This window comes from Piliocolobus tephrosceles, chromosome 6 (assembly GCF_002776525.5).
Source record: "Piliocolobus tephrosceles isolate RC106 chromosome 6, ASM277652v3, whole genome shotgun sequence".
Lineage (NCBI taxonomy): Eukaryota > Metazoa > Chordata > Mammalia > Primates > Cercopithecidae > Piliocolobus > Piliocolobus tephrosceles.
The window spans coordinates 111,741,793-111,758,191 of record NC_045439.1 but is presented as its reverse complement, the minus strand read 5'-3'; the positions used below and the strand labels follow the sequence as shown (position 1 = coordinate 111,758,191).

Genomic DNA, 16,399 nt, shown 5'->3' with positions numbered 1-16,399 from the left:
ACAAAAATTAGCCGGGCATGGTGGCAGGTGCCTGTAATTCCAGCTACTCAGGAGGCTGAGGCAGGAGAATTGCTTGAACCTGGGAGGCAGAGGTTGCAGTGAGCCAAGATTATGCCACTGCACTCCAGCCTGGGCGACAGAGCAAGACTCTATCTTGGGGAAAAAAAAGAAAAAAGAGAGAAAATGGAAAAACCGAGATCCAGAAAAATAAAATAAAGTAACTTTTCCCAAGGACATATAGCTTGAAGCAACACCAAAGTCCCAGCTGAGATCTTTTTTTTTTTTTTTTTTGGGACAGCGTGTCTCATTCTGTCGCCCAGGCTAGAGTGCAGTGGCGAAATCTCAGCTCACCGCAACCTCCGCCTCCTAGGTTCCTCAGCCTCCCGAGACCTCCAGGCTGGTCTTGAACTCCTGATCTCAAATGATCCACCCACCTTGGCCTCCCAAAGTGCTGGGATTACAGGCGTGGGCCACCGTGCTCGGCCTCAACAGAGATCTTCTAACTCCAAAGTTGAACTTAGGTCTGTCCCTAACATTTCCAAGGCTAAACGTTAAATGTAAAAACAGAGGCAGCACCTCTTGGTACGCTCTGCAGCTCTGTCCTGCATCTAGGAGGACTTCATGTGCATGTGGGTGGACATTCCAAATTGCACACTGTCCCTCCCCTCCACCCACCTGCCCCATGATCACCCCTTAACCACTCATGGAATACACATGAATGGCATGAACTCAGGGACGTTGCCCATGTAGGAACTGCAAGGCTTGGGATTTGGGAAGGGAAATAGGGGATTCTAGAAACCTGTATCCTGGTTTGATGTGAAGGGAAGGGGTGTGGGCTGCAGTTGGGCAAATTCCCTTAGCTTAAGACTTCTCATCCATTGTAGAAGGGAACGCTCTAAGGAGAGGAATCCAGGTCAAGGGGATTCCTCCTGTTCCTAGGACTAAAGATACTAACCGTACAAATGTCTTTTACTCTAATTCTGCACGTTTGAAATCTCAATCTATCTCCCTTTTAAAAGAAGTCTCAATACCACAGTTAATCAAGTAAAATCTTACCTTTACTCCTGAAACGATTACTCCATCTGCTGATTTAACCATGTTTTTAAAGAAATCTTCAAGTTTCTCTTTTTTATTTTTTCCTCGCACACTCAACTGAAAGAAAGGTAATTTAACATTTTTTAAGGTTACAAAAGGAAAGCAGTGCCTCCTTTTTCTTTGATATTTAAATAGCAATCTCAAAAGGATCCTAGTTTTTAATCTTAATATGTAAGTGGCAATTTCATCATGTACATCAATGATTTTCAAATTTTAGGGCATAAAAAGGAGTTTGGTAATAATACAGATATTCAGGACTCACTCTCAAAGATTCAGGTTCAGTTGGTCAACAAGAAGGCCTAGATATTTCACATTTTATGAGCATATTTGATAATTCTGTTGCAAGCAGCCCTCTCACCATATTTTGTCAAACACTGCTATATAAAATTTTAATACACAATTAAAATTTTGGCCCGGGAATTCCTTTAAACATGTAAAATTTATTGGGGCACAATATACTACTGTACGATTCCTCAATAACTCTGAATACATATCCTATACATTTGGAACTCTGCACTCATCCAAGTGTCTCTTGTCTGGCTTTTGGGGTCAGCAATTTATAGCACAGGGGACACAAAAAAGATGACTTTGAACAACATGAATGGTTGTCCAAGGGCAAAACCAACAAGCAGCAGCTAACTCTTTGACTCCTAGCACTTGTTGCATCAGGGTGCTCCACAAAGCAGCAACCCATCTAATTCCCGTGTACTTCCATTGCTTCAATGCCCACCTTTATGTAAATGACTCACAACTGTCTATCACTACCTGCTATGGTCTGAACGTATGTGTCCCCCTAAAATTCACATGCTGAAAAAAAATTTTTTTGAGACACTGTCTCCCTCTGTCATCTAGGCTGAAGTACAGTGGCGTGATCTAGGCTCACTGCAACCTCTGCCTCCTGGGTTCAAGCTATTCTCCTGCCTCAGCCTCCCAAGGAGCTGGGACCAGAGGCATGTACCATCATGCTCGACTATTTTTAGTAGAAACAGGATTTCACTGTGTTGGCCAGAGTGGTCCTGAACTCCTGACCTCAGGTGATCCAAACACCTCGGCCTCCCAAAGTGCTGGGATTACAGGCATGCATCACCACGACTGGCCCGTATCTTGAAGCTTAACTCCCAAGGTAATGATAATTAAGAAGAGGTGGGTCTGAGCCAGGTGCAGTGGCTCGTGCCTGGAGTCCCAGCTACTTGGGAGGCTGAGGTGGGAGGATCATTTGATGCCAGGAGTTTGAGGCTGCAATGTGCTATAACTGCACCTGTGAATAGCCATTACATTTCAGCCTGGGCAATACAGCAAGACTCCATCTCTTAAAAATAGGTGGGGCTTTTGAGAAGTGATTAGGTCATGAGGGTGGAGCCTTCATAAATGGGATTAGTCCTTATAAAAGAGGCTGAGGGAATGTTATCCTCTTGCCCCTTCCTTATGCCACGTGAGAACACAACAAAAAGGTGCCACCTATGAAGCACAGCGCCCTCACCAGACACGCAATCTGCCAGCACCCTGATCTTGGACTTCCCATTCTCCAGAACTGTAAATGATAAATTCTGTTGTTTATAAATTAGCCAGTCTAAGGTATTTTGCTATAGCAGCCAAACAGACTAGAATACTACCCATAAGCTCGTTCCTTAACCTGACATGTTATATCCAATTGCCCACATAATTTCCTTACATGGAGACTGTGACTGTAACCTCACATTAGATGACTCTAACACAGTGCTCATTATAATTTAATCTCTGGGCTGGGCGCAGTGGCTCACGCCTGTAATCCCAGCCCTTTGAGAGGCCAAGGCCGGTGGATCACCTGAGGTCAGGAGTTTGAAACTAGCCTTGACCAACATGGTGAAACCCCATCTCTACTAAAAATACTAAAATTAGCTGGGCGTCGTGGTATCTGCTTATAATCCCAGCTACTAGGGAGACTGAGGCAAGAGAATCTTTTGAACCCAGGAGGCAGAGGTTGCCATGAGCTGAGATCGCACCATTGCATTCCAGCCTGGGCAACAAGAGCGAAACTCCATCTCAACAACAACAACAACAAAAAATTAGCCAGGCATGGTGAAACGTGCCTGTAATCCCAGCTACTTGGGAGGCTGAGGCTGGAGAATCACTTGAACCTGGGAGGCAGAGGTTGTACTGAGCTGAGATCGTACCACCACACTCCAGCCTGGGCAACAGAGCAAGACTCCATCTCAAAAACAAAGAAAAAAGAAAAAAAAAATCTAAACTCCAAAATTTCTATCTTCCCTCTTTGAATTGTGGCCCCTTCATCCGAACAGTCTGACTCCAACATGTTCCTTAAAATTCCATACTTCTCATTTAAATCTTGAAATTTCTACAACTTCTTCCTTTTCCTCATAGCTCAAATTCTACCAGCAAATGACTGAAAACTGTCCCTTTCCACTCCTATTCTCCTAGTAAAGTCTTCATCATCTCTTTCCTAGAGTGATCTATTAGTTAATAATTCTCATCTTATTCCAATCCATTCTATTGCCTGGGACAGCTTTCCCAAATCAAATTTTGAGCATCTCATCCTTACTCACAAACTTTAGCTTCTTTTCTTTTTTTTCTCTTTTGAGACAGAACCTCTCTGTCACCATTGCTGTTGCACAATCTCAGCTCACTGCAACCTCCACCTCCCATATACAAGTGATTCTCATGTCTCAGCCTCCCAAGTAGCTGGGATTACAGGCGAGCGCCACCACGCCCAGCTAATGTTTGTGTTTTTAGTAGAGATGGGGGTTTCACCATGTTGCCCAGGCTGGTCTTGAACTCCTGGCCTCAAGTGAATGCCTTGCCTCAGCCTGCCAAAGTGTTGGGATTACAGGAATGAGCCACCACACCTGGCTTTTTTCTCTCTTCTTTTCTTTTTTTAAACAGACAGGGTCATACTATGTTGCCCAGGCTGGTCTCGAACTCCTCAGCTCAAGCATTCCTCCTGCCTCGGCCTCCTAAAGTACTGGGTTTAAAGGTGTGACTTACCACACCTGGCCCAAATTCTTTGATCTTGAGGTTAACCTGTAAGTACATGAGCACTATGCTACATTTATTTTCTGCAAAAATTATTTATTAATCTTGTCATCCAAACATAGGTTCCAAGATTTGTATCAGTCATTCAGTAAAAAATGTTTTGCCAGCACTATGAACGAAGAAATCTTTAAAGCGCAACCACCCTGGCCTGGTGCGGTGGCTCACACCTGTAATCCCCGCACTTTGGGAGGCCGATGCAGGTGGGTCACCTGAGGTCAGGAGTTCAAGACCAGCCTGATCAACATGGCAAAACCCTGTCTCTACTAAAATACAAATTTAGTTGGGTATGGTGGCTACTCGGGAGAGGCAGAGGAATCGCTTGAACCTGGGAGGCGGAGGTTGTAGTGAGCCGAGATCATGCCACTGCACTCCAGCCTGGGCGACAGAGAGATTCCATCTCAAAAAAAAAAAAAAAAAAAAAAAAAAGTTTTTAGTAGGCAGGGAAGGGAAAAATAACAACTGATCAGCACCAACGGTTAGTTAAACAGATTCAGAGTCAATGATTTACCCAAATCTGGAATTCTTTAGCTCAATCACCTCCCTCAGAATTCTCTACAAGGCTTCAGAAGACTCCAAACTCAAATTTAAGAATATTAGTCAATGTGATAACTCTATTTCTTTTGTTTTTGTTGTTTTTTTTTTTTGAGACGGACTCTTGCTTTGTCACTCAGGCTGGAATGCAGTGGCGCAACCTTGGCTCACTGCAAACTCCGCCTCCCAGGTTCAAGCAATTCTACCTCAGCCTCCCGAGTAGCTGGGACAACAGGCACATAGCCACCAAGCCCAGGTAATTTTTGTATTTTAAGTAGAGACGGGGTTTCACCATATTGGCCAGGCTGGTCTCAACCTCCTGACCTCGTGATCCGCCCGCCTCAGCCTCCCAAAGTGCTGGAATTATAGGCTGAGCCACTGTGCCTCACCCCTACTTCTCAAGAGATTTGCAATTAAGGATTACAAAAAAAACACCAGTGTCCCTTGAAGTAACACGATTTATTTATTTATTTATTTATTTTGAGAAAGAGTCTCTCTCTGTTGCCCAGGCTGGAGTGCAATGGCGTGATCTCGGCTCACTGCAAGCTCTGCCTCCCGGGTTCACACCATTCTGCCTCAGCCTCCTGAGTAGCTGGGACTACAGACGCCTACCACCACGCCCGGCTAATTTTTTTTGTGTTTTTAGTAGAGACGGGGTTTCACCATGTTAGCCAGGCCTCGATCTGCTGACCTTGTGATCCACCTGCCTCGGCCTCCCAAAGTGCTGGGATTACAGGCATCACTGCGCCCAGCCAATGACACGATTTTTTTAATTTTTTATTGTTAGTTTTTGAGATAAGAATTTCATTTTTGTCCCCCAGGCTGGAGAGTGCAATGGCACAATCTCGGCTCTCTGCAACCTCTGCCTCCTGGGTTCAAGTGATTCTCCTGTCTTAGCCTCCCGAGTAGCTGGTACAGGCACCCACCACCATGCCCAGATAATTTTTGTATTTTTAGTAGAGATGGGGTTTCATCATGTTGGCCAGGCTGGTCTCGAACTCCTGACCTCAGGTGATCTGCCTGGGTCGGCCTCCCAAAGTGCTGGGATTACAGGCATGAGACACCATGCCTGGCTAGTAACATGCGTAACTATCATTCTGTCAATTAATCTACTCAAGTTCTACTGAAATAACTGCATTACTACTGAAAAAGTGTCACTTAACTTGAAAAATACAAACAGGCCAGGCGCGGCTCACGCCTATAATCCCAGCACTTTGGGAGGCTGAGGCGGGTGGATCACCTCAGGTCAGGAGTTCAAGACCAGCCTGGCCAACATGGTGAAACTCCGTCTCTACTAAAAATACAAAAATTAGGCTGGGCGCAGTGGCTTACACCTGTAATCCCAGCACTTTGGGAGGCTGAGGTGGGTGAATCACCTGAGGTCAGGAGTTCAAGACCAGCCTGACCAACATGGAGAAACCCTGTCTCTACTAAAAATACAAAAATCATCTTGGCATGGTGGCGCATTCCTGTAATCCCAGCTACTTGGGAGTCTGAGGCAGAAGAATCGCTTGAACCCAGGAGGCAGAAGCTGTGGTAAGCCGAGATTGCACCATTGCATTCCAGCCTGGGAAACATGAGCGAAATTCCATCTCAAAAAAAAAAAAAAAAAATTAGCTGGGACTATGGGCGTGTAGTCTTGGGAAACTGAGGCACGAGATTCATTTGAACCTGGGAGGAGGATGTCGCAGTGAGCAGAGATTGTGCCACAGCACTTCAGCCTGGATGACAGAGCAAGACTCTGTCTCAAAAAAAAAAAAAGAGAAAAATACAAACATTCTAAAAAAAGGCCTTGAGCCTTTTCTAACTATTCTTGCCTTTTCCAATGACTCTTTAAAAACAAAACTTGGGCCAGGCGTGGTGGCTCACGCCTGTAATCCCAGAACTTTGGGAGGCCAAGGTGGGCGGATCACAAGGTCAGGAGATCGAGACCATCCTGACTGACACGGTGAAATCCCGTCTCTACTAAAAAATAGAAAAAATTAGCCGGGCGTGGTGGCGGGCGCCTGTACTCCCAGCTACTAGGGAGGCTGAGACAGGAGAATGGTGTGAACCTGGGAGGTGGAGCTTGCAGTGAGTCAAGATCATGTCACTTCACTCTAGCCTGGGAAACAGAGAGAGACTCCATCTCAAAAAAAAAAAAAAGAAAACTTGACCACCAATCAATTTGATACTCACATCTTGATTATATTCCAAGAAGACATGGAAATTTAAATCTTTTCTCAAAATAGGATGTGCTGCCACACGACACAGGAACACTTCATGCATCGCAACTGTCTTCTTGAATATTGCCAAATATTCACTAGAAACAATACAGATTATTAAAGGTAAAAAACTCCATCAACTAAAAAGTCACCTGCAACAATTTTTTTCAGAAAATATTCTTTGGATTATTCCAAATGCAAAATTAGAGATACAAAGATATAATTCATGTAAACAAGGGTTTTAGTTGAACTGTTAATGAAATACATAAAACCCAGCTTTGAAAAAGATTTCATGCCAGTTAATAATATTTATATCTGATTAATATTTTTAAGTTTTACAAATTTTTCTTACTACGAGAGTTGATGTTAAAGTTAACTATAGGGCTGCTTGTTCTCAGCTCTAGAGAAAGTATGCTACAAATTATTTGATAGAATCTTAATGATTCAATATCCAATTACTGCTTTTAAACAACTTAGTACAAAATAAATTAAAACCCAAAAACCTCAGTGAGCATATTTTCAACGTTAATAATTATTTTCATCTAATTACCTAAACACACAAGAAACACACTACGAAGAAACTGATTTTTTTGCCATTACACCAATGAAATGTGTTTAAAATATTTTAATACCAGCAGTGAATCTCAGAGACCACAAAGTAATACATGTCAGTTTGGGGGGAAAAAAAAAAAATTCAAGGAAAAGGCCTGATATTCTTGCTTCAACTACGTGCAAGAAGGATAAGTTTTACATACCAGCAAACCAGCAAACCAGCAGGACCAATGTTGGGAGAAGTTTGATCTCTGTGAGGGTAGTCATTCAGTGAAGACAAAAAAGAAGGATGCAGAGGATGGAGGTAGCAGTAGAATAAACCCAAGGTTCTCTGTTATCCAACCCCTAACCAGACCACAAAAGAATCATGATCAGGGCCACTGGAAAATCACAGATTCTTCTATATTAATGTGCTCTGCTCATTTCCAGTTTTCAGTCTTACAAACTTTGAATATATATCTGTCTGCTATCAGACCACTGCTTGCATCCAAGACCTGCTTTGCTGATTTATCTTTTCAAGAGTTTAGCATCCTGAAGAGGAGTCTAGTAGCAGTGTCAATATATAACTGATAACTGAAACTAATGGAAGAAGAAGAGAGGAAATGTATGAAAGGGAAAAATGACCCAAAAAAGTGACAGAGGTGATAACTAAGGAAAATTATTTCCTTGTACAACTCTCAAAATAGAGAAACACATCCAGCAAATCCAAAATTACTCCAAATGTTTAATAAAAGGGGAAAGATTCTGTATGTTTAGTAAATACACTAAAAATGAAATATAGGCTGAAAATCTGAAAATATACCCCGAAATCTGAAATCCAAAATACTTCAAAATCTGAAAAGTTTTAAACAAAGACATGACGCTCAAAGGAAATATTCATCAGAACATTTCAGATTTCAGATTAGGGATGCTCAACCAGTAAATATAAAGGAAACAGTCCAAAAAAACACAAAAATTAAAATCCAAAATGTACTCCCAGGCATTGTGTGCAAGTGATACTCAACCTGTACATAATTTCCCTTTCTTCCTTTCTCTGCCTGTGGCTTCTGTCCAAAGGGAAAAGAATATAGAAGCAAAGTAACTAGAGAATAGTTAAAAACTGTTTTTCATGAAATGACTGTATTAGTTTCATATATACTAGAAATGTATTAGATTCTTGACAAAATTGTGATAATTCGCATTGCATATACATGCATTTTTAAGAAAACAGAATATATGTAGTTGCTCAGTACATTCTCTTTTGAGAATTATGGCAATATGTCCACATTGAAAAAAGAGAACTAGGTTGGTAGTGACTAAGGCTTTGTAAATAGAAAAAAAACAAAACAATGTCTATTCTGCTTTAAAAAGTCATGTTCTCTATTTCTTTTTCCCCTAAGTCCAAAAAGAGATTGGACCTTTTACTTTTTTAAAATAAGCTTTTGGATCTTCCATTTTCAACTTTCAGGGTCTATTTCAAATATGAATTTAAATAATTTTACAGTGGAGACAATTATTCTATAATTTTCCTGTAGGCTCTGATCATGATCATTAATACTGGTTGTATGACTTAAACCTGCATCTTCCAGAAAGGGTCTCCATGGTGAAACAATTAAAATGATGGGATATCAGAAAACAGCAAAAAAGGCAAGCACAATTAACAAAGGCAACAACGACCCAAAAAAAAAAAAAAAAAAATCACATACGCTTCCAGTTCCTGTTTCATCTTTGTGAATTCCTCCTTCGTCATCGACCCTTCTCCTTCACCAAGCTTCTGTAGTTTTTCCCTTGAAGCATCAAAGTCAGGTCTTGGTGGTGCTGGTGGAATCTGTAACAGGACCAAATCACTAATTTTAAGGAAATTTTCATTTCTTGAAGCACTGTACTACTGCCACCATAAAAGACTGCGTCTGGGAAAGCTAAGGGTATCCAGAATGAGCTGAACACCAGGAACACCCAAATTCAGACTGGAGAACTTGACTAGTTGTAGAAATTAAGAGTTTTGACCAAGCACAATGGCTCATGCCTGTAATCCCAGCACTTTGGGAGGCTGAGGCAAGTGGATCATGAGGTCAAGAGATTGAGACCATCCTGGCCAACACGGTGAAACACTGTCTCTACTAAAAATACAAAAATTAGCTGGGTGTGGTGGTGCATGCCTGTAGTCCCAGCGACTTGGGAGGCTGAGGCAGGAGAATTGCTTGAACCAGGGATGCAGAGGTTGCAGTGAGCTGAGATGGTGCTACTGTGCTCCAGCCTGGCAACAAAGCAAGACTCCGTCTCAAAAAACAAACAAAAAAAAGAGTTCTGAAGTCCTGTACACTAAAGAAGAAATACAGCATAGATACAACTACTTTCTGCTATTAGAACAGCAATTCTAAATAAATTTCAATCTGCAGACTCCTACAGCAACCTGGAATCCTCAAATTCATGTGTGTACTAAGCTCTGACCACAGACTGAATAAGTGTAACAAATACGCATATCGCTTTCCAAAAGTATATAAATGGTATGATTAAACAAAAATGTATTTTTTTTTTTTTTTTGAGATGGAGTCTCGCTCTGTCACCCAGTCTGGAGTGCAGTGGTACAATCTCGGCTTACTGCAAGCTCTGCCTCCCGGGTTCACGCCATTCTCCTGCCTCAGCCTCCCAAGTAGCTGGGAGTACAAGCTCCTGCCAGCATGCCTGGCTAATTTCTTTTTGTATTTTTAGTAGAGACGGGGTTTCACCATGTTAGCCAGGATGGTCTCGATCTCCTGACCTCATGATCTCCCTGTCTCGGCTTCCCAAAGTGCTGGGATTACAGGCGTGAGCCACCACGCCCGGCCAACAAAAATGCATTTTAAAAATTAATGAACTCCTAATAGCTTCATGCTGTTGTGTTTTTTAAAATTAATACTAATTAAAAATTTTTAAATTAATGAATACATTACAATGCAGCAGGGATGTTAAAACGGGTCCTGGATTGGAGGAGTGTACCAGAAAGAAAGAACTGTTTTAAAAATAAAAGGGCCGGGCTCAAGCCTGTAATCTCAGCACTCTGGGAGGCCGAGATGGGCCGATCACGAGGTCAGGAGATCGATACCATACTGGCTTACCCGGTGAAACCCTGTCTCTACTAAAAAAAAAAAGTACAAAAAAACTAGCCGGGCGAGGTGGCGGGTGCCTGTAGTCCCAGCTACTTGGGAGGCTGAGGCAGGAGAATGGCGTGAACCCCGGAGGCGGAGCTTGCAGTGAGCTGAGATCTGGCCACTGCACGCCAGCCCGGGCGACAGAGCAAGACTCCGTCTCAAAAAAAAAAAAAAAAAAAAAGAAAAAGAAAACAAATTACTGAAAAGGAGTGGAAGCTACAAGGATGGAGATGAAATCAGGTCACGATGATTAAAAAAAAAAAAAATTTTAGAAATCCAGGCCAGGCGCGGTGGCTCAAGCCTGTAATCCCAGCACTTTGGGAGGCCGAGACAGGCGGATCACTAGGTCAGGAGATCGAGACCATCCTGGCTAACACGGTGAAACCCCGTCTGTACTAAAAAATACAAAAAAAAACACTAGCCGGGTGAAGTGGCGGGCGCCTGTAGTCCCAGCTACTCGGGAGGCTGAGGCAGGAGAATGGCGTAAACCCGGGAGGCGGAGCTTGCAGTGAGCTGAGATCCGGCCACTGCACTCCAGCCTGGGCGACAGAGTGAGACTCCGTCTCAAAAAAAAAGAAATCTGAATATGGTTAACAGCTGAGACCACAATAACCATCTATTCTTTACTATAACATCTGGTACATATTTATTTTATTATTATCAATTTTTTTTTTGGTAGAGACAGGGTTTCAACATGTTGCCCAGGCTGGTCTTGAGCTACTGCGCTAGAGCAATCTGCCTATCTTGGCCTACCAAACTACTGGGATAAACAGGCATGAGAAAACATGACTGGCCACATCTGGTACATATTAAGATTAGATAACCTGAGGCTGAGTGTGGCAGCTCATGCCTGTAATCCCAGCATTTTGTGAGATGAGGTGGGAGGATCACCTGAGGTCAGGAGTTCAAGACCAGCCTGGCCAACATGACAAAATCCTGTCTCTGACAAAAATACAAAAATTAGCTGGGCCTGGTGGCAGGCGCCTATAATCCCAGTGACTCAGGAGGTTTACGCATGAGAATTACTTAAACTGGGGAGTCGGAGGTTGCAATGAGCCAAAACCGCACCACTGCACTCCAGCCTGGGTGACAGAGGAAGACCATGTTTCCAAAAAAAAAAAAAAAAGTAGATAACTTTTTTTTTTTTTTTTGGAGCCGGAGGTTTGCTTTGTCGTCCAGGCTGGAGTAGCTGGGATTATAAGTGCACAACACCACACCCAGCTAATTTTTGTATTTTTGGTAGAGACAGGGTTTCGCCATGTTGGCCAGGCTGGTCTTAAACTCCTGGCCTCAGGTGATTCACCCACCTCAGGCTCCTAAAGTGCTGGGATTACAAGCGTGAGCCACCGTGCCTTGTTGCCCAGCCTGGAGCGCAATGGCGTGATCTTGGCTCACCGCAACCTCCGCCTCCTGAGTTCAAGCAATTCTCCTGCCTCGGTCTCCTGAGTAGCTGGGATTACAGGCATGTGCCACCACGCCTGGCTAATTTTGTATTTTTAGTAGAGATGGGGGTTTCTCCATGTTGGTCAGGCTGGTCTCAAACTCCCAACCTCAGGTGATCTGCCTGCCTTGGCCTCCCAAAGTGCTGGGATTACAGGTGTGAGCCACCATGGCCAGCCGAGACTTCCAACTCTTAAGTATCTGTCCAACTATGGTTTTTTCTTTCTTTCTTTCTTTCTTTTTTTTTTTGAGACGGCAGCTCGCTCTGTCACAGGCTGGAGTGCAGTGGTGGGATCTTGACTCACTGCAACCTCTGCCTCCCAGGTTCAAGTAATTCTGCCTCAGCCTCCCGATTATCTGGGATTACAGCACCTGCCACAATGCCCAGGTAATTTTTAAAAATATTTTTAGTAGAGACAAGGTTTCACCATCTTGGCCAGGCTGGTCTTGAACTCCTGACCTTGTGATCCACCCACCTCAGCCTCCCAAAGTGCTGGGATTACAGGCATGAGCCACTACGCCCAGCCCCAACCATGGTTTTAAAACCAGTATGGTTTGTAACATATCCTTAGTCCCTAGGACAAGCCCATTTCAATTCTAACAAACTGTAAGAAATTAAGTTTAAGTGAGGGAATGTAACATACCCCACATCCCCTAAGAAAACATTTCAGGATAAAGGTGGTAACCAAACATGTTTCATAACTGACAATTTAAAAAAACATATCAGGCTGGGTGTGGCAGCTCATACCTGTAATCCCAGAACTTTGGGAGGCCGAGGCAGGAAGAATCACCTGAGGTCAGGAGTTGGAGACCAGCCTGGCCAACATGGTGAAATCCTGTCTCTACTAAAAATACAAAAAAAAATTAGCGGGGCATGGTGGCGGGTGCCTGTAATCCAAGCTACTTGGGAGACTGAGGCAGGGGAATCGCCTGAATCCAGGAGGCAGAGGTTGCAGTAAATAAAGGTCACGCCACTGTACTCCAGACTGAGCAACATGAGTGAGACTCTGTCTCTAAAAAACATAACAGAGCCAGGCACGGTGGCCCACACCTGTAATCTCAGCACTTGGGGAGGCCGAGGTGGGCGAATCATCTGAGGTCAGGAGTTCAAGACCAGCCTGGCCAACATGGTAAAACCCTGTCTCTACTAAAAATACAAAAATTAGCTGGGTGTATTGGTGCGTGATTGTAATCCCAGCTACTTGGGAGGCTGAGGCAGGAGAATTGCTTGAACCCGGGAGGCAGAGGCTGCAGTGAGCCAAGATTGAGTCACTACACTCCAGCCTGGGCAACAGAGTGATAATAATAATCTCAAAAACAAAACAAAAAAACAGTTCACAAAAAATGCTAAACAATATTCCAAAACATAATAAAGTACCTAAAATCTCCTAGAAAATGGAATTAAAATGGAGTCTCAATACTTACGATATAACCTGCATAGTCTTCATTTTCAACAAAGGAATCATGAAGCCAGATAAATTCCTCATGTTGCCGAACAACTGAAAACTCGTTTTGTTTAAAATTTGGCAGTGAACTCTGTAAAGATAGAGATTTTCTTGAATAAAAATCAAATTTACACTAAAAAGTTTTTTGAAACTACGTCTTGCTCTGCCACCAGGCTGGAGTGCAGTGGAATAATCTCGGCTCACTGCAGCCTCAACCTCCCAGGCTCAAGCAATCCTCCCACCTCAGTCTCCAGAGTAGCTGGGACTACAGGTACAAACCACCACACCTGGCTAATTTTATTTTTTGCAAAGATGAGGTCTCACTAAGATGCCCAGGCTGGTCTTGAACTCTTGGACTCAAGCGATCATCCTGCCTCGGCCTCCCAAAGTGCTGGGATTATAGGTACGAGCCACTGTGTCTGGCCTTAAAAACTTTTTAATAAATATTTTCTATCATTTAAAAAAATTCATCTTATTTCAAGACCATCAGTGCCCTTTAAAGTCTATCATAAAACCTGAGATATCTGGACAAAATTATCTTCGGATTGTTGGGAAAGTAAGTTGACAGACTCTTACTATATTGTACTGCTATAGTTACTTAAAAGTTATGTTACTAATGTATATCAAACTCACCTATTCGAACAAAGGAAAGAAATCTGCAATCTGAAAATGCACTCAAGAACTGAAATCTAATAACAATAATAATTTGTGCCTGGCCACGGTGGCTCATGCCTGTAATCCTAGCACTTTGGGAGGCCAAGGTGGGTGGATCACCTGAGGTCAGGAGTTCGAGACCACCTTGACCAATATGGTGAAACCCCATCTCCACTAAAAATACAAAAATTGCCGGGCGCGGTGGCTCAAGCCTGTAATCCCAGCACTTTGGGAGGCCGAGACGGGCGGATCACGAGGTCAGGAGATCCAGACCATCCTGGCTAACATGGTGAAACCCCGTCTCTACTAAAAAATACAAAAAACTAGCCGGGCCAGGTGGCGGGCGTCTGTAGTCCCAGCTACTCGGGAGGCTGAGGCAGGAGAATGGCATGAACCCGGGAGGCGGAGCTTGCAGTGAGCTGAGATCCGGCCACTGCACTCCAACCCGGGCCACAGAGCGAGACTCTGTCTCAAAAAAAAAAAAACAACAAAAATTAGCCAGGCGTGGTGGCTTGTGCCTGTAGTCCCAGCTACTTGGGAGGCTGAGACAGCAGAATTGCTTGAACCCAGGAGGCGGAGGTTGCAGTGAGTGAGCCAGGATCACACCACTGCACTCCAGCCTGGACGAAAGAGACTCCATCTCAAAAAAAATAGTAATAATAATCATTTGTAAGACAGTAATTTGACAGAAAGAACAACGAAATTGAAAGTAACAAGAATGATAAAAGACACTAATAAAAATTTGGAAAAAAATTAAATTTGCCCTCTGTCTAGGTTCTGATTCTCAGAATATTAATCTAAAAAAAGTACATTTTCCTACACCTATTTTTGTTAAAATAGTCTCTTTCCAATTATGTTTAAAATCCAAGTACCGGTCAACATATCACATATGTAGTATAACAAATGGCTAAAATAATAGAAAGTACAAAATCACATTTACCTTTGTGTGAACAGTGAATTTTACTTTATCCCGCTCACTAAGAGCATCAGAAATGTCCACCTGCAGCGCAGCATCACTTTGAAGATCTACATTTATTGCTTTAAGCTGGAAGAAGAAACCAGTATCTTTATGAAAATCATGTGCTTTTATATAATTTTTTTCTCAGACAATGCAAAAACAAAACAAAAATAACAAAAGATTAAGTCTAAAGAGGTACTCATGTCCATATAACATACATATTATATACATTTTGAAGCAGCTGCTTTGGGCAATGCCATTACCTTAATGCTGTAGTATTCAATTCTAGAATTTTCATTTTATAGTATTCAACTATATTTTGCTTTACTTAAGTCACCGAGCTAATCATGATTAATTAGTTTAGTTACAGTTTAATTCAAAAAGAAAACTCTTTTCAGTCAGATGTGATGGCTCACGTCTGTAATCCCAGCACTTTAGGAGGCTGAGGCAGGAGGACTGACTGAGCCCAGGAATTCAAGACCACCCCGGGAAACATAACAAGACCTTGTCTCTACAAAAATTGAAAAAAAAAAAAAAGAAAGAAAGAAAATAACCAAATATGGTGGCACACACCTGTAGTCTCACTACACGGGAGGCTGAGGCAGGAGATGTGAGCAGTAACCATGCCACTGCACTTCAGCCTGGATAACAGAGCAAAACCGTCTCAAAAAACAAAAAACAAAACAAAACAAAACAAACAAAAAAAAACACCTGTCTCAAAAAAAAAACCAAAAAACCTATTTTCCAAGAAAGTGGTCCATCTACGTTCAAGCACTCTAAAATTAAGGAATGTGTCTGTCTTGAAGCACAAGAAAAATAATAAAAAGACTATCAAGCAACAGGTTTAACTCCCACCTCTTTATATTCAGGAATATACAATGAAACTATCAAATATAATTAAATACATTAATGTAGAGGAAGTGCTAAGAAAAATACTAACATACAGTAAGTACTCAATAAGTAACTCCATAAGCTACATTTGAAGAAATGAATATATTCCCTATTTAGTACTTCCACTTTCTCATCTATAAGAAGACTCTTCTTATTTAAAATTTTTAAACTTCATGTTTTTCTTACTCTTTAAACAATAAATACTGTAATTTGTTTGGGTAATTTTGAGACTTAGGAAAGACTCAAAACACTAAAAGATAAGTCTTAGCCAGCTGCAAAGACATGAAATAGACTGTTTCAAAGACAGTACTCTAGTTGTAAAACCGAGGACTTAAAGAATCTCACCTGGTCATCAGTATCTCAAATTTTAATTATATGGTAAATGAAAAAAATGCTGAATGCAAATGCAAAATTGTTTACTCAATGATTTCAAATATATATATGTGTATATATAAATTTTATTTTTTGTTTTTGAGACAGGGTCTCACT

The 16,399-nt window shown here is 42.3% G+C and overlaps 1 protein-coding gene across 1 annotated transcript in view; it reads right to left on the bottom strand.

Annotated features, from left to right (window-relative positions):
• The window catches only part of SNX6 (sorting nexin 6), a 68,053-nt gene that overhangs the window by 33,871 nt on the left and 17,783 nt on the right, over positions 1-16,399 (bottom strand). The window contains exons 3-7 of the mRNA XM_023227268.2: positions 15,002-15,106; positions 13,388-13,498; positions 9,098-9,219; positions 6,835-6,958; positions 1,057-1,152 (exon numbers count right to left, since the gene is read on the bottom strand). Of these exons, the coding sequence (XP_023083036.1) occupies positions 1,057-1,152; positions 6,835-6,958; positions 9,098-9,219; positions 13,388-13,498; positions 15,002-15,106 (558 nt within the window). The remainder of the gene's footprint in view (positions 1-1,056; positions 1,153-6,834; positions 6,959-9,097; positions 9,220-13,387; positions 13,499-15,001; positions 15,107-16,399) is intronic.